At 41.7% G+C, this 25,749-nt stretch overlaps 1 protein-coding gene across 1 annotated transcript in view; it reads right to left on the bottom strand.

Moving 5' to 3' along the window:
• LOC143289502 (uncharacterized) overlaps positions 1-25,749 on the bottom strand; it is a 32,504-nt gene that overhangs the window by 4,746 nt on the left and 2,009 nt on the right. The window contains exons 2-11 of the mRNA XM_076598489.1: positions 25,447-25,596; positions 21,126-21,237; positions 18,093-18,378; positions 14,604-14,831; positions 12,045-12,208; positions 10,743-10,902; positions 9,229-9,326; positions 7,118-7,370; positions 2,618-2,701; positions 2,113-2,219 (exon numbers count right to left, since the gene is read on the bottom strand). Of these exons, the coding sequence (XP_076454604.1) occupies positions 2,113-2,219; positions 2,618-2,701; positions 7,118-7,370; positions 9,229-9,326; positions 10,743-10,902; positions 12,045-12,208; positions 14,604-14,831; positions 18,093-18,378; positions 21,126-21,237; positions 25,447-25,589 (1,635 nt within the window). The 5' untranslated portion in view covers positions 25,590-25,596. The remainder of the gene's footprint in view (positions 1-2,112; positions 2,220-2,617; positions 2,702-7,117; positions 7,371-9,228; positions 9,327-10,742; positions 10,903-12,044; positions 12,209-14,603; positions 14,832-18,092; positions 18,379-21,125; positions 21,238-25,446; positions 25,597-25,749) is intronic.

The raw sequence follows: 25,749 nt of genomic DNA, 5'->3' as shown, positions 1-25,749 counted from the left end.
GTGAGTTGAGGATTGATCGAGTGTGTTTCGCATGCGTGTTTGCGTGGATTGTAAAGCGCTTTGTGCAATGATGAAAGCGCTGATAAATGTCCACTTATTCAGTATTATTATTATCAGTTATCATTATTATTTATTTCATGTATGGATTTACTTTGTTTATTCATTCCTATCTAGTTTTCTGTTTGTTTGTTTGTTTGTATAAACAACATCTTTACTTACTTCCGTTCTTATAATGATGTTATTTTCGCACCCTACGCCCCTCTCAGTCCCAAGTAGCCATTTACTCATACATATCACTTTCATTTGTTTTGTTTGCACATTTGCATATCGTATATTTATCAGTCTATGTATTTTTGAATGATGGATAGAAGAAGAAAGAAGGGCGAGGAAGCAAAGTGGGGAAGAGAAGGAGGAAGAGGAAGACGAAAAAGAAGGAAAAGAAAGAAAGAACAGAGAAGAGAAAGGTTCAATAGCAAGGAGGCATCAAAGCGTGCGGATTGTACACACACACACACACACACACACACACACATACACACACAAACACACACACACACACGTACACACACACACACACACACACACACACACACACACACGTACACACACGCGCACTCTCTTTCTCTCTCTCTCCCTCTCTCTCACAGAGGCACACACGTACGTACACACACACACTCTCTCTCACACCCACACACGCACACACACACACACACACACACGCAGGCACACACGTACACACACACGCACTCTCCCTCTCTCTCTTTTACACACACACACACACACACACACACACACACACACACACAGAGGCACACACGTACGTACACACACACACACACACACACACACTCTCTCTCTCTCTCTCTCTCTCACACACACTTACACACACACACACACACACACACACACACACAGAGGCAAACAGAAAGAAGGACCAAAACAATGACAAACAGATGACGAGATGTGGTGGAAACGTTTAGAAGCGAGCACCAATACGCACTCTGTAAATCTCCACATCTTCACACGTCGTATAGAGACACAAAAAGATAATTTGCGTACCTACCAACTGACACATTTAGAAACCTGCCAAATAAAAAAAAAAGTAAAAATACTTTAAAGAAATTCGATTTCTAATGTTTTGTGACAAAACAAAGGTATGGTACATCATCAAAAATACAAAGTGTCGCACATACGTTCAAGCCTGAAATTGTAAAGAAATCAAGCATAGAAATTAAAGTTATCAGATGTGGACTAAAATGCTGCTAGAATAGTCAGTGGTAATGCGCGCGACTAGGAAGCCAGCGTTCACGAGTTACACTGAGTCCCGCACTGTACAAGTATATTTTTTTTGTACTCCACCGACCCCCTCCACTAGACCTTAAGTAGTGGTCTGGGTGCTAGTCTTTCGGATGAAGACGATAAACCCGCAAAGATCCATGTGCAACAGCATGCACTTAGCTCACGTAGAAAAAAACAGAACCCCGCGATAACGAAAGGGTTGTTTCTGGCGAAATCATGTAGAAAAACCCACTTTGTTAGGAAAACAAAGACACTTGCAAATAGAAGAAGAAAAAAAAGAAAAAAAAAAAAAAAAGAGGGCGGGGGGACGTGTTGCACTAAGGTGACGCGCTCTCCCCAGAAACAACAACTGGAACTTTACACGGAGAAATAAGTTGCGACAAACAGTTAACAACAACAACAACCCCCCCCCCCCCCCCCACCCTCCAAAAAAAAACGAAAAAAAAAAAAAATTGTATGATTGTCAGTCGTGCCTGACTATGACCATCAGAAATAATAATAATAATAATAATAATAATAATGATGATGATTTTTATATAGCGCTGAATCTTGTGCAGAGACAAATCAAAGCGCTTTCGCACCAGTCATTCACACGCATGCACAACTCTAAAAACTGGAGAAACTGAAGACAAGGGAGAGGCAGGGAAGGGAGGTTATCCTGGAAAAGAGGTGGGTTTTAAGGCCATACTTGAAAGAGCTGAGTGCGGAGACCTGACGAAGCGAAAGAGCAAGTTCATTCCAATTGCAAGGTCCAGAATTCGATTGTAGTGAAGAGTGTCTTGCCCAAGTACAAAGCAAGTAAACAGGCCTCACCTGCAAAAACATGGTAGGGTCGTACGGATAGCTGAAACGCATGATCCCCTTGTCAATATTCTCCTGGGTGCACGGGTTGTTCTTCACTGGGCAGTCCAAGTCGGAATCTGCAGAGGAATGGAGTGAAAGATGTACGAATAAAAAGGAAGGGAGAGCAAGTGAAAGAGAGAGAGAGAGAGAGAGAGAGAGAGAGAGGGGGGGAGGGAGGGGTTGGGGGTGGTAAGTGGGAGAAGGGGGGAGGGTAGAAAAGAGACTGAGAGACCAAGACAGAGAGCGAGAGACAGGGACAGACAGACAGAGACAGGAAGACAAAGATTTTCAATACTTTCGAAATCGAAATCGAAACTTTTTTACTGAGGGAAAAAGGAACAGATATAGTGAGACAAACAGAAACAGAAACGCACAGAGAGAGACAGAGACAGACAGACAGACAGACAGCCGGACAGAGTCGGAGACAGAAACAGAGAGATAAAGAGAAAGAGATGGATGGTGAAAAGGAACTCACCCTCAGAGCAGACTCCGGCATAATTGATGTCTGCCTTGGTGCAGGCCCGCTCTACCCCGTTCTCTTTACAAACCACCGTGATGTCTGTAGGATCAATCACTCAATCAATCAATCAATCAATCAGTCAATCAACATCTCTCACTCGTCCTCTCAATCATTCAGGTTACCTTTTAAGGGCATGCAATCACATGCCGGGTACAAAACGGTTGCGGCCCCTAAAAAAAAGATTAATCAATAGTTGAGATCCGCAACGAAACGGTATTGGCCCATACACTGATGCAACATCTAGACTTGTCGTTTCTCTCATTCTCTCTCGCCTTGACTACTTTAACTCTCTATTGTCTGGTTTGCCTGCTTCATCCATTCAGTCCCTTCAGCGCATACAAAACTCTGCTGCCCGACTCGTCCTCAGAAAGAAAAGATCTGAGCACATCACTCCTCTTTTGCAACATCTCCACTGGCTCCCTGTATCACACCGAAAAAAGTACAAGATCAGCACTCTATGTTATAAATGTATTCACAAAACTGCCCCTTCCTATTTCTGCGGCTGCCTACACCTCTACACTCCATCTCGCTCACAACGATCGGCTTCGGATCCACTCTGTTTACACATACCCAGATTTAAACACTCGACTGTTGGCCGCCGTTCTTTCTCTGTCTCTGGACCTTGCAGTTGGAATGAACTTCCTCTTTCGCTTCGTCAAGTCTCCACACTCAGCTCTTTCAAGTCTGACCTTGAAACCCACCTCTTCCCAAAATAGCCTCCCTTCCCTGCCTCTTCCTTGTCTTTAGTTTCTCCAGTTTTAGAGTTATGCATGTGTGTGAATGACTGGTGCGAAAGTGCTTTGATTTGTCTCTGCACAAGATTCAGCGCTATATAAATACCATTATTATTATTATTATTATTATTATTATACCAAAACGGTGTTGACCCATCACAAAATGGCTTTCAGCCCACGACAAAACGCCGGTTAATTTCGGGGCCATATCAAAAAATGTTTAAGCCCACAACAAAACGGTTTTCGTCCACCACAAAATCGTTTGACAAAGCGGTCTTAGCCCTTAACGAGACGGTTTTGGCCTATCACAAAGTGGTTTTAGCTCATAGCAAAGTGGTCTTAGCCCATCACAAATTGGTTTCGTTCCATCACAAAACGGTTTCGTTCCATCACAAAATGGTTTTATCCCATAACCAAGCCGTCTTAACCCCCCCAAAAAACAAACAAACAAACAAACAAAACAAACAAACAAAAAAAAAAAAAAAAAAACAAACACAAAGCGGTTGTGGCCCATCACAAGTTTGTTTAAGCCCATAACAAAGTGGTCTTAACCCACAACAAAACGGTTTCAGTCAACCACAAAATGGTTTTGACACATGATTAAACCGGTTTTTGCCCAAACCAAAAAAACGGTTTAGGCCCAAAACAAAACGGTTTTAGCGCACAACAACAACGTTTGGCCCATAAGAAAATAGTTGAGGCCCGTGACAAAAACTGGTTTAAGTGTCACATACTCTGGTGTACACTCAGTGTGAACTCCAGTCTCAGTGTCATCAAAAGACTGTCATAAGTTTTATGAATCCTTGAATTTACCGAGATCGAAAAAAACAAATGATATTTTCTCAATGTCCTTGTCTCTGTCTGTCTGTCTGTCTGGCTGGCTGTCTCTCTTGACACAGTTTCTCCCCTCAGATTGAAAAAACAAATGATATATTCTCAATGTTCTTGTCTCTGTCTGTCTGTCTGGCTGGCTGGCTGTCTCTCTTGACACAGTTTCTCCCCTCAGATTGAAAAAACAAATGATATATTCTCAATGTTCTTGTCTCTGTCTGTCTGTCTGGCTGTACTGTCTCTCTTGACACAGTTTCTCCTCTCTCTCCTTCTGCTTCGCCATCTCTTCCTTCCTTACTTTCCCCCCTTCCCTCTCTCATTCACGGATGTGCATTCTATGTTTTTTTTTATGGAGAGTTGTGTATTTTCTTTATGCATTTTGATTTTGTTCATTGCTTTTATTACTGTTGTTCTTGCCATGCGATACATAATGTTGTTGTTGTTTTTTTCCTAGACTGATTTATACATTTTCCTTACGACTGTAGGCTGAAAACAGGCACATAAGAGCCTGTTCCTTTTCCCTTAATATAAAAAAAAAGTTTCGATTTCGATCCCAAGATACGACAGGCACATTATAGCCGAGCGGTTAAAGCGTTTGGACTTTCAATCTGAGGGTCCCGGGTTCGAATCTCAGTGACAGCACCTAGTGGGTGAAGGGTAGAGATTTTTCCGATCTCCAAGGTCAACATATTATGTGCAGACCTGCATAGTGCCTGAACCCCCTTCGTGTTAGTACGCAAGCAGAAGATCAAATACGTTATCTCGCGTCTTGACAGCTCTCTGTATGATTTAGCTCACAGTTGTAAGTCTTTGTGTTTATCACTCTTCGTATTTTGACGGCAGGAACAGCATGTGCGATCACTGTTATTGTTGAATCGGTATCCGTCAAGAACAACGCCATTGGTCACTACTAACGCCGAGGGGAACAAAGCACGTGATAAAAGCGCCATTCTGATTGGCCGACTGCAGGAAATATTTCTGGGGATATGTATCAACAACCATCTACCTGAAGATCTAGTCATCAGCCCCATCTACATGTAATAATTATACAGCTTCTGTTCAAACGCGCGCGCGCGCGCGTGTGTGTGTGTGTGTGTGTGTGTGTGTGAGAGAGAGAGAGAGAGAGAGAGAGAGAGTGTGTGTGTGTGTGTGTGTGGTGTGTGCAGTGCGTGCGTATGTGAGTATGCACAAGTATTTATATTGATATGCACTTGTATGTTACCTAATTTCTACTGTATCTGTGTTTGTGTATGATTTTCGGTTTATGTTTGTATCTTGTTATGTACTATCTCTCTCCCCCCCCCTCCCCAATATTCCTCGTGACGCCGGTACACTTGGTAATAAAGACTTGTCCAAGTTACACCCCCACTCTCTCGGCCAAGAGGGTTTTAGGACAGTCGGCGTTGGGATGGTTCCCAAAAGGCCAACTAGCCCCCAAGGCTGCAGCACTAATAGCCAGTGCAATTTTGATTTCTATGGGTACGTAACCAGAAAAGTGACCGTTTCTATTTTCTCAACATTGCCAGGTTCCATCGTTAATGCAGAGAGATGTGGGGAAACTGTCAAGCCCGCCTGTCCACCCTGGGGATACGTCTGAGGACTGCTTTAAAAAACAACGCACAGTTGGCTAATGTCGTACCCGGTCATATAAAAACCCAGACACGACCGAGGCTATAGGCGCTATAAAGGATCATCATCATCATCATCATCATCATCAACATCATCAACATCATTATCAACATCATCATCATCATCACGACATAACATCCATCATACAATAAAATTCAAGATGAAATGCTCACGACTAGAAACCAGACACATTTTCACAGATATAGGAAGAAGAAAAAAAAAGAATAAAATTCAAGATGAAATTTTCACGACTAGAAAACACACAGACACATTTTCACAGATATAGGAAGAAGAAGAAAAAAAGGAGTAAAATTCAAGATGAAATGCTCACGACTAGAAAACACACAGACACATTTTCACAGATATAGGAAGAAGAAAAAAAAAGAAGTAAAATTCAAGATGTAATGCTCACGACTAGAAAACACACAGACATATTTTCACAGATATATGAAGAAGAAAAAAAGAAAGGAAACACAAGTGAAGAACATTATGTAGAAGCACCAAAACAAGTATGTAAAAGAAGAGGGGAAAAGGGGAAGGGGGTGGGGGAGAAAGAGAAAAAAAAAACACACGATGGAAATGGCATGCAAACAAAGAGGGGAAAAAACACAAACTCACTCACTCACTCAGGCCCATAATTACAAAGTAGTTGTTGGGGGAAACCTGAGGACCGCAGACGCAACCTCCCTTCTCCATCTGTCTCTGTCAGCAGCCGCCGGCAGCAGCTCACGTGTATGGAGTCCGGTCCATTGTTTGATGTTCTCGTGCCAGTTCTTCCGCTGTCTTCCTCTTCTTCTCCCGCCCTCGATGGTGCCTTGCATGATTGTTTTGGAAAGACTGGTGTGTCGAGTGTTGTGCCCAAACCATATCAGCTTGCGTCTCTTCACAGTTGAAAGGAGAGGTTCCCGAGGTCCAGCAAGGCTCTCAATTCTGCTCCGTCCATATTCATTGGTCCTGTGCTCGATCCAGAAAATTTGAAGGAGCTTCCTCAGGCATTTGTTCTCGAAGGCCTGGATCTTCCTTTCAGTTTCGGCCGTCAGTGTCCATGCCTCGCAACCATACAGTACAATGGAGACTACCAGGGCTTTGTAGAGTTTGAATTTTGTGGAGAATCGGATGTTACTTTTCCACACACACACACAAAAGAAACAACAACAACAAACAAGCCAGATAGACAAGACAAACACACACAAAAAAACATCCACGCCTCCCCCCCCCCCAAAAAAAAAAAAACCCAACAAGAAAGAAAACCACCCCTCACTCCTCTTGAAAGTGACGACCAGAGTCCAGCTGAAGGCGGTGCAGTTGATCTGATCAGCGGTCTCACAGGCCGGCAGGAGATTCCCCACCACCGTCACGTAGACAGGGGTTCCCAGGGGCACATCCTCCACGACTTTCAGGACGGTGGGAGCCCCGGGTCTGGCGATGTACAGCTCGTCAAACACCTCGGGGCCGGGTTTGGGGTCCTTGGTGGACACGTAGATGTGGAGAATGCCGCAAGACACGCTGGCCTCCTGGACAGTTGAATGATGGCTTAGCTGGCTGGCTGCCTAGCAACTTGCATGCTGGTTTGCCTAGTTGGCTGCATGTTGGTTGCCTAGTTGCTTGAATGATGGATGCCTAGTTGCTTGCATGTTGGATGTCTAGCTGCTTTAATGCTGGGTGTCTAGTTGCTTGCATGCTGGGTGTCTAGTTACTTGCTTGCTGGTTGTCTAGTTGCTTGCATGCTGGTTATCAACTTGCTTGCATGCTGGTTTGCCTAGTTGCTTGCATGCTGGTTTGCCTAGTTGCTTGCATGCTGGTTTGCCTAGTTGTTTGAATCATGGGTGCCTAGTTGCTTGCATGCTGGTTGGCCTAGTTGTTTGAATGATGGGTGCCTAGTTGTTTGCATGCTGGGTGCCTTGTTGCATGCATGCTGGTTTGCCTAGTTGCTTGCATGCTGGTTGGCCTAGTTGTTTGAATCATGGGTGCCTAGTTGCTTGCATGCTGGTTGGCCTAGTTGTTTGAATGATGGGTGCCTAGTTGTTTGCATGCTGGGTGCCTAGTTGCTTGCATGCTGGTTTGCCTAGCTGCTTGCGTGCTGGTTTGCCTAGCTGCTTGCATGCTGGGTGCCTAGTTGCTTGCATGCTGGTTGGCCTAGTTGTTTGAATGATGGGTGCCTAGTTGTTTGAATGATGGGTGCCTAGTTGCTTGCATGCCCGTTTGCCAAGTTGCTTGCATGCTGCGTGCCAAGTTGCTTGCATGCTGGGTGCCAAGTTGCTTGCATGCTGGTTTGCCTAGCTGCCTCGTTGCTTGCGTGCCTGATCGCTTGAGAAATTGTGAAGGTTATGTGGCTGGCAGGTTGACGGGTGGGTGGATTCATTCATAGACTGACTGCGTGGTGAAGCGGCAAGAGCTTGGTTGGAGTCATTGGATACTGATCAGCTGGTTGGTTGATGTTGACAGGATTGTTGGTTGTGTTCCTGCTTGAGAATTGTTGATTCGCTGGTGTTTTGTATTGTTGGGTTTGTTTTTGTTGTTGTTGTTGTTGTTGAAAAATACAATTTTTGTAAAGTAAACTTAACAATTGATATCTGCCGAAAGCATATATATTTCAACACAAAGAAATAATAAAGAGAGAGAGAGAGAGAGAGAGAGAGAGAGAGAGAGAGAGAGAGAGAGAGAGAGAACACATAATTACGCACGCACACACGCACATTTACAAAATCACACAAGCACATGTTCACACAAGCACAGAAACATGGAACGGACGAAGGAAAGGATAGCGAAAACGAAACATTACAAAAAGGCGGATAAGACAGAACGAAGCGCACCTGTAAATTCGCGAAAGCGTAGGCGAAAAAACTCTCATAAATATACAGTCCTTTCGATAGTTTTAAGCGAATGCACTAGAGCGCGCGCGCGCGCACAAACACACACATACACACACACGCGCGCATGCACGCGCAGTTTATTTCAAAAACACTCACACTCCTTGCAATAGTCACACACACACACACACACACACACACACACACACACACACACACACACGTATGCATGCACAGTTCAATATTTCAAAAACACACACACTCCTTACAATAATCAGACACACACACACACACACACATATACACACACACATACACATATGGACACACACACACAAACACACGCACGCACGCCCCACACACGCATGCACGCACAGTTCAATATTTCAAAAACACACACATTCCTAACAGTAGTTACACACAGACACACACAGATACACATATACACACACGCGCGCGCGCGCGCGCACAGAAGAAAGTATTTCAAAAAACACACGCACTCCTTGCAATAGTTACACACACACACACACACACACACACACACACACACACACACACTTACAATGGTTTCATCAGGACTTAGGGAAGGAACTTCAATGGTACCAGGGCATTCACCAGTACTTGAATCGCATTCAGTAACATTTTTGAGTTTCGGGTTGGCTGAAAACATCAATCAATCAATCATCAATCGATCAACCAATCAGTCAACAATCATTTAAGTCAGTCAATCAGCTGGTCAGTCAGTCTGTCCATACTGCCGCCCATACATCTGTCTGCAACGGTCCCATTGATAAGCATTACACAAAGTAAATTCATATAGGCAGGCATGATTATAATAAAAATGATAATAATATAATACGTATCACTATGGTGATAATCATAATAATGATAATAAAATATGGTTTCATAATTATGTCTTTCGTCAACGTTTGATTGGTTGTAGGTGAAAGAACTGGAATTATCACTTTGTTACAAGTGAACGATTCAACATTCATCGGACATTTTGAAGTACTCATAATCTTGAAGATTATTTGAAACTGAAAATAGATACACAGTCGTAATATGTAGCAACAAGATTTCGGTTTGGTATTACTGACCTGAATGTGCACGTTTCAGATATAAATCATGTGTTTGACTGTGATTTGTTATGTCCATTGTACATGATGGCAAAAGAAGATGATGTGCACTTCAAGGTGTTCTCTATTATTATTATTACCTTAAAAAAATTATTTATGTATTTATGTACGCTTATAGGTGACTTCATCAAGTTTTTGCGCCTTATACATATTATTGTTATTATTAGTAGTAGTTCTTTTCTTTATGTATTTATCGATTATTTATTCATCCTTTTTTTTCAAGGCCTGACTAAGCGCGTTGGGTTACGCTGCTGGTCAGGCATCTGCTTGGCAGATGTGCTGTAGCGTATATGGATTTGTCCGAACGCAGTGACGCCTCCTTGAGCTACTGAAACTGAAACTGAAGCTCTCTGTTGTCCATATCTTAATGATACTAAAGTTGAACTAATTCATCCAAAAGATTACAGACATCCCTGTTTGTTCAGATTGAGTTTATTGATGTCATTCACAAAACCGGATGTTATACGTACACGTGATCTTTCTTTGATTTCGTATAAGGCCTACATATTTAGAGAAACAATAGTTTCATGAACCTTCTTTCTTTATCAGCAAATTATGTTGTCTTCTGATGTTCTTCAAATACCCTTTCACGAGGGGCTGTGGCCTATAATTATATGAATGAACCATTCATTCATTCATTCATTGTCTCTCTCTCTTTAGTACTTTGATTTTTTTTCCTTATGCTTGATATTTGCGATTTTGTGCGGTTTTTGTTTTTGCTTTTATTTTTTATGTCCAGGGCTGTGTGAAAAATAAAGCATGTGTACTTGCTTATCTCATAACCCTGGTGAAATAAAATTTCGTTTCGTCTCGTCTCTCTCTCTCTCTCTCATTCAACCCCCAAGCCCCTCAATTTAGCGAGGGCATGGTACTTTTCTTTTCTTTTTCTTTTTTTTTTAATGTTAAAAGGCCCCTCCAATCACCATGACCTTGAACTGACCTTCGCACACGCTCTTCTGGATCTCCGTGATGATGGAGTAGATCTTGTCGAAGCCGTCCAGGATGAAGACATGCGAGCAGACGGGGTCACTGGCCACGGCTTCCAGTTCTTTCCGGTTGATGTTTCCTATCCCTATAGCGAATACTGTCGTGCCTTGGTCCTGCCAGATACACCCCCCCCCACACACACACAGGTGTGCAGGGACACAACCGCACACACAAAACACGCACGCACGCACGCACGCGCACACACACACACACACACACACTCCGTATATGTATAATATCACTCACAGTGAATAAAACAAACAAACAAGCACGTTGGGTTAAGAAACGTACACATACACACGAAATATTTGTAATGAATGAAAAATAATGAAAATGAAGAACAAAAACCAACAACAAAAATACAAAACAAAACAAAGGCAAACAACAACAACAACAAAAACAAAACAAAAACAAAACAACAACAAAACAAACAAACAAACAAACACAAAAAAACAGCATCACATGTCACAAACAATAGACTACCCTGGAATATAATACAGCATGAAGAAAAAAAAATCAAATAACTTATTCTTCCAATTTCCTGCACTTCATTTTAATAACGAGATTAAACTTTGACCTATGTATAGCAGCAGATCGTGATTGTATCGAAATTAACATGGGCTTTGGCTCTCAGCCAATGACAAGTAAACGTTGACCATCAGCATCCCACAGACACAATCACAGACACAGACAGACAGACAGACAGACACAGACATACAGACGGGTAGGCAGTATGACAGACACACACACACACAGACGGACACACACCCACTCACTCACATCCTCCTGTGTCTAAAAATGTTAAGTACAGTGCCCTTGCATATCCTCCTCCTATCAAATACGCACGTTAAAGATCCTGTAATCTATGTCAGCGTTCGGTGGGTTATAGAAACAAGAACATATCCAGCATGCACACCCCCCGAAAACGGAGTATGGCTGCCTACGTGGCGAGGTCAAAACGGTCATACGCGTAAAAGCCCACTCGTGTACATACGAGTGAACGTGGGAGTTGCAGCCCACGAACGAAGACGGAGAAGAAGAAGAAGAGGAAGAAGAAGAAGAAGAAGAAGAAGAAGAAGAAGATCCTCCTGTATTTCAACAACATGAATGCCCAGATTAATCAAAACACCGAACTCGTTCAGGCGCTTTTCATATGACGCCTCTCTATCATCCAATCATTGATATTTTGTTCGTTTACTTTGCTAAAGAATGGACACCACGTTCTCAGGCTCCGACCAAAATAATGTGAACAAACCTTCAGAAGTCTGGCGGCCCTTTTGGTATCAAGAAAGGAGTTAGACATTCCATCGGTCACCAGGACTGCCACTTTTTTCACGTTCTCTCTAGCGCCATACGTGCTGTCATACAGTATGGCTCTTGCCTGGTCCAGGGCTCCGGACGTGTTGGTGCCCCCTCCAACTGTTGTTGAATGTCCACGTGGGAAACAGGACACCCAATGAGATGGCGCGATGAAAGACACACGTTCTAAACAATGGTGTTGTTTGTGGCACTTTGTTGTGTAGTGTAGTGTAGTGTAGTGTAGTGTAGTGTAGTGTAGAGAAAACAATGGTGTTGTTTGTGGCACTTTGTAGTGTAGTGTAGTGTAGTGTAGAGAAAACAATGGTGTTGTTTGTGACACTTTGTTGTGTAGTGTAGTGTAGTGTAGTGTAGTGTAGTGTAGTGTAGTGTAGTGTAGTGTAGTGTAGAGAAAACAATGGTGTTGTTTGTGGCACTTTGTAGTGTAGTGTAGTGTAGTGTAGTGTAGTGTAGTGTAGTGTAGTGTAGTGTAGTGAAGTGTAGTGCAGTGCAGTGCAGTGTAGTGTAGAGAAAACAGTGGTGTTGTTTGTGGCACTTTGTATTGTATTGTAGTGTAGTGTACTGCAGTGTAGTGAAGTGTAGTGTACTGCAGTGTAGTGTAGTGTACTGCAGTGTAGTATAGTGTAGTGTTGTGTAGTGTAGTGAAAACAATGGTGTTATTTGTGGCACTTTGTAGTGTAGTGTAGTGTAGTGTAGTGTAGTGTAGTGAACAATGGTGTTGTTTGTGACACTTTGTTGTGTAGTGTAGTGTAGTGTAGTGTAGTGTAGTGTAGTGTAGTGAACAATGGTGTTGTTTGTGGCACTTTGTAGTGTATTGTATTGTACTGCAGTGTAGTGTAGTGTATTGTAGTGTGGTGTAGTGTAGTGTAGTGTTGAAAAAAGAATGGTGTTGTTTGTGGCACTTTGTAGTGTAGAGTAGTGTAGTGTAGTGTAGTGTTGTGTAGTGAAAACAATGGTGTTGTTTGTGGCACTTTGTAGTGTAGTGCAGTGCAGTGCAGTGTAGAGAAAACAGTGGTGTTGTTTGTGCCACTTTGTATTGTATTGTAGTGTAGTGTACTGCAGTGTAGTGTAGTGTACTGCAGTGTAGTGTAGTGTAGTGTTGTGTAGTGTAGTGAAAACAATGGTGTTATTTGTGGCACTTTGTAATGTAGTGTAGTGTAGTGTAATGAACAATGGTGTTGTTTGTGGCACTTTGTAGTGTATTGTATTGTACTGCAGTGTAGTGTAGTGTATTGTAGTGTAGTGTGGTGTAATGTAGTGTAGTGTTGAAAAAACAATGGTGTTGTTTGTGGCACTTTGCAGTGTAAAGTAGTGTAGTGTAGTGTAGTTGTGTGTAGTGTAGTGTAGTGAACAATGGTGTCGTTTGTGGCACTTTGTATTGTACTGTGGTGCAGTATAGCGTAGTGTAGTGCAGTGTAGAGAAAACAATGGTGTTATTTGTGGCACTTTGTAGTGTATTGTACTGTGGTGCAGTATAGCGTAGTGCAGTGTAGTGTAGTGTAGTGTAGTGTAGTGTAGCGTAGAGAAAACAGTGGTGTTGTTTGTGGCACTTTGTATTGTATTATATTGTATTGTAGCGTAGTGTATTGTAGTATCGTGTAGTGTAGTGCAGTGCAGTGCAGTGTAGTGTAGTGTAGTGTAGTGTAGTGTAGTGTAGTGTAGTGAAGTACATAAGTTTACAGTTGGCCAACAGCAAAGTGAGAGCTGTATTATCAATGGCTTCTCCGTTGCAATGAGAAATCAGTTACAGCTTTTGTGAAGGGCAATAGCTCTCAAACTTGGAGGCAAAATTGCACTGGCTCTTAGTGCTGCAGCCCTGGGGGTTAGTTGGCCTTTCGGGACCCGACTGTACTAAAGCCCTCTTGGCCGAGAGAGTGGGGATGTGACTTGGGAAAGACACTCTCCACAATAATTAAATTCTAGCCCAGACAGTTGTGACAGCAGTTACCTTCTGTCCTATTCTGATGGTCATAGTCGAACATGACTGACTATCAGTGCAGTGTAGTGGCTTTTGTCACAACAGATGTATTTGTGTGATTTTCGGGCTGTTGTCCCTGGGGAAAGAACGCGTTCACAGCATAGCGCTATCCGTATCATTTCTGATTGAAATATGATTGAATGACACGGGAAACGAATGATAAGCGCCCAATGGCAGCCGTCAGTCGGCTCTACCCGGGTAGGCAGCCTATTGCACGTTGTGCATGCCTATGGGGCTAGCTGGCCTTTGGGAACCATCCCAACACCGACTGTCCTGAAGCCCTCTTGGCCTGGAGAGCAGGGATGTAATTTGGGCAAGACACACTCCACTATAATCAAATTCTAGCCCAGGTAGTCAGGGCAGCAGTTACCTCCTCTGCTGTTCTGATGGTCATGGTCGGACACGACTGATTCTCACACAGATACCGTAAGATAGTCATGCTTATGGATATGAAAGTCAAACACCACACAGTATCAAAAACAAACAAAAGACGCAGGAACGCATGCACATACGACTCACATTTAGTGGTGTTCAGCAGATTACTCTTTACAGCTGTAATGTTGTTAAAATCAAAGTGGATGTGGACATCGGTGCCATAGACGATGTCTGCGATTCTGGTGGCGTCTTGGGACACGTTCATCGCGTCCACCACGTGGGCAGCAAACTGTTTCGCCCTTTCGAAGTCCTTCACGCTCACACTTCCGGAACTGTCCAGGATAAAAACGAGGTCCAGTTTGTCTTTGCATTCTGAAAAGATTCAAAGGAAATGGTTATGTTTTCGTTGAGCTGGCATAAAGTCTCTCTCTCTCTCTCTCTCTGTCTCTCTGTCTATAAACAGTCCAGATGCTGTGTTTGAAAGAAAATCTCAGGACGCGATTGTGAATAATTCTGGCAAAATGTTAAATCAGATATATTCTATGTTTCATTTAACACCACTGAATGGTTTTGTTGATGGAGATGTTGATGGCAAATTCATCCTTTTTGTCAGAGAGAGGAAACAGTTTAATTGATTACTTTTTGACCTCTATAAATCTTGTTACACACATTAAACGTCTATCAGTTGTCAGCCGTGTTGGATCACAGCACATGCCTGTATAACTCATCGTGCAAACTGCCATTCAAAAATAATGTCAACACGAGAAAAACGGGTAGCACATAGATATCGAAATGGAATTCACAGAAAGTCCTCTTATTTTTCAGACTTTCTGACGTCAGAACAAGGCCATGGACGAAATAGCAGACTGCACTGAAGAGAGCATTGACAGTGCACTTGATAAACTCGTTTCTGTGCTGCTCAAGGCCAGTCAGTGCATGCGGCGCACTGTTTCATGGCGGTCGCACGCGGCGCACAAATAAACGGTTTGACGACGAGTGTAGGATCTTAAAATGTCAGCTTAGGAATTCTTTAAATAGTTATAGACCTACGCTGGATGACGAAGACAAAGCTCAGTTCTTAGAAAAAAGATCACAATACCGTTCTACATTAAAGGAAAAGAAGAAAAGCATACAGGTATTCAGTGTGTGAATCTGGTATGTGAATTTGGTACAAAACAGAAGCGACAGCAACAAATTTTGGTCAACAGCCAAGCGAGCTCGACCTAAAGTGCACAATGAAGCATCAATAGACAGAAACATGGAAAAATCATTTTACCAGAGTGCTAGGACAGCGTATAGCGTCTCCAGAACAAAACCAGTTACTGACTGATGATTATGATGTACACTTTCCCGAGTTAGATGAAGAAGTATCAGTGAATGAAGTCAAACAGGCTATTCATAAACTTAAAACAGGTAAAGCCGCAGGTTTAGACGAAATAGCGAGCGAGTTTTTGAAAGCTGCCGAAGACATAATTACCCGTTTTGACCAAAATGTTTAAATTTGTTTCATTGGTATTTTCCCGTAAGAGTGGGCCCGGTCAGTTATCCGTCATTCCTCTGTTTAAAAAGGGAATTAAAAATAATCCATAAAATTATCGTAGCATTTCTCTTGTAAGTACCATAAGTAAAATATTTACATCTATTCTGAATAAACGACCGTACAATTGGGCAGAGAATGAACATAAAATAAGTGAGGCGCAAGCCGGCTTGCGTAAAAAACTATGCCACCTCTGATCATAATTATTTTTAAACTTGTGTCTATGATTAAAAAAAAATGCTTATATGGGGATGAGAAAAGTAAATTCTATGTTGCATTTATTGACTATACGAATGCTTTCGATTCAGTAGACAGAACTGGTCTCTGGTTAGTCTTACAGAAAGTTAAAACGTCTACGAAAATGGCTCGAACACTCCAGGGGATGTATAAATCAGTTCAGTGTTGTGTTCGCTGGGGATCTGAAATATCTGACGTCTTTGTCTGTCCTGTCGTGGTGAAGCAAGGTTGTTTCTTGTCTCCCCTGTTTTTTTCTTCATCAACTACAGAAGTAGCTGAAAATGCCAACAAAAAGGAAGCATGGTTACAGTTTTTACCTGGTCTACAAGAAATATGTTTGCTTTTATTTGCAGATGATATTTGTTTGATCTCATCCACACCCGTGGCTTTACTAAATCAGATAAACAATCTTGCAGAAACTTCGAAGTCTCTTGGTTTGACTGTAAATTTGAACAAAACAAAAATTATGGTTTTTAGAAGACGACTTTAGCAAAAGGAAAAAAAAAACGGTTTTTGAATGGAGAAAAGATAGAAATTGTCAATAGTTATGAGTATTTGGGCTTTACATTAACTACAAGGCTGTCTTTTGATATTGCATTAGAAAAAATTGCAGGCAGAGTTGCAGAAATCACTAAAACAATGTGGAGCCTTGGAAACATGGAATACTCAGTTTCCTTTTCATTATTAGATGCACAGGTAAAGCCTATGTTGTTGTTGTATGCAGCTGAAATTTGGGGCTTGACTCGCTTCCACTTTGTAGAAGCCCCTCACATATTTGCCTGGAAGCGTTTTCTCCGAGTAGATCCCAAAACTCCAAACCTAATGGTCTCTGGTGAACTTGGTAGGTACCCCTTATATGTTGATAGTATGATTAAGGTAATTCGATACTAGTTAAAGCTACAAAAATTAGATCTTACCAGACTGTCAAAACAAGCTTATGAAATGAACAGAAACATAACTATCAGAACAGCAGAAAGCCAGATAGACAAACACAACTGTGCCAGCACGGTAAAGCATTGCTGAGATATCTATGGATTTTCAGATATCTAGATGAATGGGTAAGTTGGAAACGAAAACGCGTTCATACAAGTTTTTCAACAACGCATTATAGACTGTCATAAACAAGACTGGTCAAGTGAACTATTTGAAAGTGATAGATACTCTGCATATCGCTGTTTTAAGTCATTGTTGTAACCAGAAAAGTACATATCAGACATAACTATCATTATGTTTCGAACTGTCTTTGCTAAATTTAGTCTGGGCATAAGTGATATAAATTTGCATAAAAGATACACAGTAAGATCAAACTCCTGCCCTTTCTGCAACGCTGAAGAAGACGAACGCCATTTTCTGTCAAATATATCAGTTAATCAGGGGAAAATACCAAGTAAAAATTTTCAGAAACATAAATGAATACACAGACTTGAGTTACTTTTACAAAATGAACATAGGCTTGCTACTCGCTCTGTGGCATTTAAATTTTTTTTTTATTAATTATTACGCCTTAAAAAAGAGAGAAGAAGAAATGACATGATAAAATAACTTTTCAAAAACCTTAAAGTTACTGCAGGAAATGTAACGAACTAAAAATATTTGTCTACCTTTTCAGATATGAAATGTTGTGTCCATGACATTGGTCCTTTCCCCTTTATTTTCGGTATTTTGTGTGTCTCGATTGTATGTACCTCTTTTGCAAACAGGCCGGTGGCCTTGCAGTAAAATATTTGAGTTCTGAGTTCTGTCTGTCTGTCTGTCTTTGTGTCTGTCTGTCTGTGCATGCATAATGTGTATGTATGTCTTTGTGCAAAGACAACAACAGAGTACAACAGTAGCAGTGACATTCATATGTTCGTTCTCACCAAACACAGGAGTCCGGGGAGCCTTGGTTACATACACCGATGCCGACTGGCCGTACATCTGGGCCCAGATGGGGGCCTGAGAACTGATGTTCCCAGGCATGTCCGAGGTCCCCAGAGTCTTCAGAGTGTACAGCGCTGCCGCCAGTCCCGAGTACAGAGGTTTGCGCAGGTCTGACCATTTCACATCCGGCCAGTCGATCGTCAGGTTCGATGCAATGTTGTCGCAAGCGGTTTTGATGGAAGGCTGGCTGCAGTTTGTGGTGGCTTCAAACATGGCTTTCGTGACCTGGTGATGACAAAGGAGCATTGTTGGGGTGATCACCGGAACAGAGGTGAGCATTTCGGTATTCATTTTCCCCTCAACAAAAACTAAACAAATATGTATATATTAATATGCAGTGAATTCCTTTTCAATGTGTCTTGGACTCTCGAGACTTCCACCGTTTTAATCTGCCTCAGCCAAAGTCGCATACCTATTTTCACCTGGGTGGTGTGAGGAAAATCAGAGTACAATGCTTTTCCTAGGTTACAACACCATGCCGAAACGGGGCCTCAGTGAATTAACGCTTGCAGTCAAACAAAGTTGATCCCTAATCAATGGATGAGAGAAAGTTTGCATGCTGAAATAAAAGTGTTGGACTCGGCATAACTGGTATATTTGTTTTAGAAGTTTTTACATAAGTTTTTCATGTAATGTTGTCATACAAATTCACTGTAATGAGTTGTGATCTGATCACCAGTTCCTCGTGAACTGTGCTCAACAGTAACTGTATTCATGATTAGGGATCACTCACTCTGACCACCGATGTCTTGGCTTTTTTCCTGGGACCACACACTTGATGTTTTAACTTGATGAAAGAAGACCTACAATAAAGAATTTCTTAACAAAACAGCACGTCTGGCCTGCCATTGAAAGTTTCCAACCATCACCACTACTATTTTACAGTCACTGCCACTTATATCATCTAATACTCTTCTGCAGATGTTCCATCAGTATGAATTACTGGAAGCTGAACCGTCAGGTTTTCACGTTTTCATCTTGTTGTACAAATTTTTTTTAAAGATTTTATTTTATGAAACTGAGTAGCATGAGATTCAGTTAACATGATATGTTATAACGTCTGATTGTATTTAATGGGATACATTGTTAAGATATGAGTGACGGAAGGGCTAGAGGCAGAGGAGACTGGGGTGTATTCAGTCAACACATTTTACATTTTAATTAACGGTACGATAAAACTTTCAGTGTTGGAAATACCTCGCACAGAACACCTGTGATCAGAATATTAACACCAACCTGGGTTTTACTCACATTCCCGCCCTAACTTAATCACCAATCATCGGCATATACATCTAAACAAAAAGGTTTTGTCATCGATACCGACACTTACTATTTATGCGTGCCAAAACAACGGCAATGTTTTGGAAATCATTTATTATTTGTGCATGTAATCGGGTGTCCCCCCAAAAGTGAACCGTGTTTTGACAAGTACTTTCTCAGTGACAGAGAAACCGAAATCATTGAAATTTTTTTACACACTAACCTTAGGGTATCACCAACAAGTCTGCAAAATATCTAAAAGTTCGGACGCAAATTGTGCGAGTATTGTCAAATTCAAGTTTTTTTCTTTTCCCTCTAAAATTTTGGTCCCTCCTTGATACCCGTATCCTCTTGAAGGGCTTCAGCTCCAGTTCTTTCGCCATTCTTTGCAAAAGAGACTTGCTCACTTGTAAATCGCTTGCAACTTCTCTAAGAGATTTGTGGGTCCCTGGGTTCTCCTCCTGGGATTGAATCAGTTCCTCAACGCGGTCCTTGTTCTTCTCCGAACATGCAGTCTTGGGTCTCCCACTGCCAATTTTACGTGCTATTGACCTTGTTGTGCGTATTTTAGCGATAAGTCTACTTACAGAGACAGGACACCACTTCCTGCCTGGAAATTCCTTTACGATCCTTCTTCCACCCCAGCCTTTCTCCTTGAAACAGTTTTAAATGGTAACCTTATCACTTTCACTCAAAGGCATGGTTGATCCTTCCAAAATGAAACTTTCGACATAACTGATTTTGGATACAGACGACAAAAAAAAAAAAAAAAAAAAGAAAAAGAAAAAAAGACTCGACACCCATACAGGCTATTTTTAGACTGACACTGATTGACAGATGCCAACACCTGGCAACTGGCATGAACATGATGGTCACATTGCACAACTCTGATACTGGATTTTTTGACATGCTGTTTTGAATTTGAAAAATACTCGCATAATTTGCTTCCCAACTTTTAGATATTTTGCAGACTTGTTGGTGATACCCTAAGGTTACTGTGTTAAAAAATTTCAATGAATTAGGTTTCTCTATCACTGAGAAAATACTTGTCAAAAAGCGGTTCACTTTTTTTTTTTGGACACTCGATGTAACTGAACAGACGCATAACCGCACACACACACACACACACACACACACACAGAGTACGCACGCACACACACGCACGCACACACAAACACATCCACACACACATACACACACACACACACACACAAACGCACGAACACTCTCGCCCATGCACACACACACACGTCTCACATTACCTTTTTTAATTTTTTTATTTTTACTTTTTTCCCCCCGTCTAATATCACTTTAAAGTGGAAGACGTTAAACTGAAGAAGACGACGACGACGACACACACACACACACACACACACACACACGCACACACTGACTGAAACCATTTATTGTCAGATTATCTTTTTGTTGTACTGACATTTTCGCAACCATTTGAATAAATATTAACCGAGCAACACAAAGAAATTCTAATTTGAGAGAGAGAAAAAAGATATGAATTTAAAAAGAACATATTTAACAAATCAATTTACCAAATTTCACACACACACACACACACACACACACACACACACACACCACACACACGCACGCACGCACGCACACGATTACACACACACACACACACACACACACATGCATACGCATACGCATACGCATACGCACACACACACACACACAGACACGTCTCACATTACCTGCCAGATTCCGCCATCGAAGCCGTTCCGGTAGGTGTTGCTGTCTACACCGTCACGTGACATGACGTAGGCAGTGCGTCGAAGAAAGAGACGATCCTCAGAAAAGATGCAACTGTCAAGAAAAGATACACACTTTGAATTCACACTTTGAATCTCTACTGTCAAGAAAAGATACACACTTTGAATTCACACTCTGAATCTCTACTGTCAAGAAAAGATACACACTTTGAATTCACACTTTGAATCTCTACTGTCAAGAAAAGAAACACACTTTGAATCTCTACTGTCAAGAAAAGAAACACACTTTGAATTCACACTTTGAATCTCTACTGTCAAGAAAAGATACACACTTTGAATTCACACTCTGAATCTCTACTGTCAAGAAAAGATACACACTTTGAATCTCTACTGTCAAGAAAAGATACACACTTTGAATTCACACTTTGAATCTCTACTGTCAAGAAAAGAAACACACTTTGAATCTCTACTGTCAAGAAAAGATACACACTTTGAATCTCTACTGTCAAGAAAAGATACACACTTTGAATTCACACTTTGAATCTCTACTGTCAAGAAAAGATACACACTTTGAATCTCTACTGTCAAGAAAAGATACACACTTTGAATTCACACTTTGAATCTCTACTGTCAAGAAAAGAAACACACTTTGAATCTCTACTGTCAAGAAAAGAAACACACTTTGAATTCACACTTTGAATCTCTACTGTCAAGAAAAGATACACACTTTGAATTCACACTTTGAATCTCTACTGTCAAGAAAAGATACACACTTTGAATCTCTACTGTCAAGAAAAGATACACACTTTGAATTCACACTTTGAATCTCTACTGTCAAGAAAAGAAACACACTTTGAATCTCTACTGTCAAGAAAAGATACACACTTTGAATCTCTACTGTCAAGAAAAGATACACACTTTGAATTCACACTTTGAATCTCTACTGTCAAGAAAAGATACACACTTTGAATCTCTACTGTCAAGAAAAGATACACACTTTGAATTCACACTTTGAATCTCTACTGTCAAGAAAAGAAACACACTTTGAATCTCTACTGTCAAGAAAAGATACACACTTTGAATTCACACTTTGAATCTATACTGTCAAGAAAAGATACACACTTTGAATTCACACTCTGAATCTCTACTGTCAAGAAAAGATACACACTTTGAATTCACACTTTGAATCTCTACTGTCAAGAAAAGATACACACTTTGAATTCACACTTTGAATCTCTACTGTCAAGAAAAGAAACACACTTTGAAGTCACACTCTGAATCTATACTGTCAAGAAAAGATACACTTTGAATACACACTCTGAATCTATATTGTCAAGAAAAGATACACTTTGAACACACACTTTAAATCTATACTGTCAAGAAAAGATACACTTTGAACACATACTTTAAATCTATACTGTCAAGAAAAGATATTCTTTGAACACACACTTTGAATCTCTACTGTCAAGAAAAGATACACACTTTGAACATACTTTGAATCTCTACTGTCAAGAAAAGATAGACAATTTGAATGAATGAATGAATGAATCAATCAATCAATCTATCTATCTATCAATCTATCTATCTATCATTAAAAGGGTTAAAGGTCTCATGTGCTTTTACAGCCATCGGGGGGCACTGAATTCACATTCGATGTGTCTGGGGAACGGCACAGGATACACACTTTGAATCTATCTGTCTGTCTGTCTATCTATCTATCTATCTATCTATCTATCTGTCTGTCTGTCTGTCTGTCTATCTATCCTTAAAAAGGTTAACGGTCTCATGTGCTTTTACAGCCATCGGGGGGCACTGAATTCACATCCAATGTGTCTGGGGAACGGCACAGGGAGGTAAGGCCCAGCCCTCTCCTTCTGCTGTTTTAACCTATCCCAGCCGGTCAGACACCCAGTCAAACCTGGGAGAAGCGAAGAAAATCGAAGTAAAGTACCTTTCCCAAGGACACATAACGCTACAATGCCGAAACGGGACTGTTGCAGTGTTAGTGTTAGCCCACGATTTCTTGCACTCCCACCATTCTCGCAATTGAAAGAAAACGTGGGAGGGGAACGACCACACTTTTTCGCAATCCCACGATTTCAATCTCTCAAAGTGAGAGACTGCGATTGCGAGAAATTGTTGTGAGCACTGTATGGTACGGGTTAGTCCTGCAGTGAGCCGCTCTTCCCGCTTTGGGGGCTGCCAAAGGTTGATAAAACAACAAAGAAAGAAAGAAGAAGAACAACAAAACATGGCGGCTCGCTCTGTCACCTTCAGATCTACTTTGTCAAGTGGAGGAGGGGGGTACCCGTTATGCCGCCGTCCCGTTATGCCGCCGTCGCGCTATGCCGCTATCCCGCTTTATTCCCTTTCGCTTTTCATCACATGCGCGTGAAAAGTGATATATGACAGTAGCAGTTTTCACAAATGACGTATATTATGATGTAAACACTGAATGACACTAAAACTCGCCATTTAGAGGCGGTCTCGTGCAAATGCAAACTAAATGATAAAAAATATGTATTCAGGACAAATGTAATACTTTCAATTTTCTACATTTTTAATGAGAAACAAAACCAATAACAAGCAAAAAGAAAAAAGTGTGCTAGAAACGAATTTTAAAGGAAAGTTTCTTGTACAGATCATTTCTCCACTAGTATCTATAGCCCAAAACAAGGAAATGGCGGAAACAATCTTCCAATGTACTGCAAATGTAAAATGCCCTGGTACCGAAAGGGAATAAAATCATATTACCGCAGACCCATTGTCAAACACTCTCTCTCTCTCTCTCTCTCACACACACACACACACACAGACACACACACAGACACATACCCAATCACACTCAAAAAGAAATAAAAGATCATAACAACCAATGTTTGTCCCAAACAAACTTTTTTGTGACAAAAGACAATCCGTAAACGGGTCGGCACAACGGGTCGGCGGCACAACGATACGCTCCCGAACATGGTGGCAAAATGGTTAAGACGCTCAGCTGTCAATACATTGAGTCCGAGAGGGTGTGGGTTCGAATCCCGCTCTCGCCCTTTCTTCCACGTTTGACTGGAAAATCAAACTGAGCATCTAGTCTTTCGGATGAGCCAATAAACCGAGGTCCCGAGTGCAGCACACACTTGGCGCACTGAAAAGGAACCCATGGCAACAAAAGTGTTGTCCTCTGGCAAAATTATATAAAAAAGAAATCCACTCTGATAGTACGCAAATATATAAGCATACACTCAAGGCCTGACAAGCGCGTTGGGTTATGCTGCTGTCTGGAATCTGCCTAGCAGATGTGGTGTAGCGTATATGGATTTGTCTGAACGCAGTGGCGTCACCTCTCCTTGTGAGAAAGTGAAGCTGAAAGTGAAAAACTGAAACTGTTCCCAAACACCTCCGCAATCTGCCGCAGTCGCTCTTTCTCCGTCTCTGGACCTTTCGTTTGGAACCAAGCTCTCTCCTTCTTCTGCGTCGTCAGTTCTCTTCGTTCAGCTCTTCCATGTCCTTAAAGTCTTAACTCCCGAGAGCAAGGTTTCGGTTCTAGCTCCGCCCCTTTTCTCTGCATTCAAATTTTGTATTACGTGTAGCTGACACATTTTGTACTTTCCAAAGTCAATTCAGGTCTAGATTGGAAGCTGCTAGGCAAATCTCGCTCTCTGCCATAAATGAAGCCAAACCGTAGCTTTATTAGGCTTTTATTTTGAATAAACCTTCACCGACGTCACAGTGTCAGACTCTGGTGAGAAACTGGCTTGATTCAAATCGCCCGCCATTTATAGTCCGGTTCAGGCTTTAAAACTAAGGTACCTCTTTCCAAGCTAGCTCACACCCCCCCTCAACCCTCCACGCATCCCCTCCCCCCCTCCCCTACCGCCACCATCCCTTCCCCTTTCTGCTCTAGTTTCTGTAACCATCTATTCACATGCAGGCGATAGTGCTTTTTTTATCTATAAATTCTGTCTTCCACCCTTGTGAATTGGACTTACCATATGCATGCATGTGAATGACTGGTGTGAAAGCACTTTGATTCCTCTCTTGACAAGATCAAACGCTGTATAAATACTTGACCCTTCTTCGTCTTCTTCTTCTGTCACCAGTGAAACTGATCACAGAAGCCGTGCAATGTGGTGGTGTCGACCAAAAAGCTGCGGGTATAAAAAATTTAGCTGGCTCAAATGTTCTTACTTTCGAGAATAAGATTACATCATCACGTCATCTAAAAGACAATGATGATGATGATGATGATGATGTGTGTGTGTGTGTGTGAGGTAGGGAGAGACAGAGAGGAAAAATAGACTCATACTTGGATCGGATCCTGCTCACGACAGAATTGACGACAGGAGCACCATAGGTCCCGGCCGTCAAAGCAGCATCTTGGCCTTGACCCCGGCATAAGGTCACCAACAAGGTCAAGGACATGACCTTCAGCATGGCGGAAACCCCCATTTTTCGCCTGGTACACACACACACACACACACACACACACACAGTGTGTTTTGTTTAGCTTATAATTTCAGTGATTAAGAAAGTAAGATAATGCAGAAATAGCTATGAAAGATGAAATAGAAAAACTACGTATATAAACGCTATGGAAACACACACATCC

The sequence above is a fragment of the Babylonia areolata genome, chromosome 14, assembly GCF_041734735.1.
Source record: "Babylonia areolata isolate BAREFJ2019XMU chromosome 14, ASM4173473v1, whole genome shotgun sequence".
Lineage (NCBI taxonomy): Eukaryota > Metazoa > Mollusca > Gastropoda > Neogastropoda > Buccinidae > Babylonia > Babylonia areolata.
The sequence above is the reverse complement of the archived record's forward strand: the minus strand, read 5'-3'. Positions and strand labels throughout refer to the sequence as shown.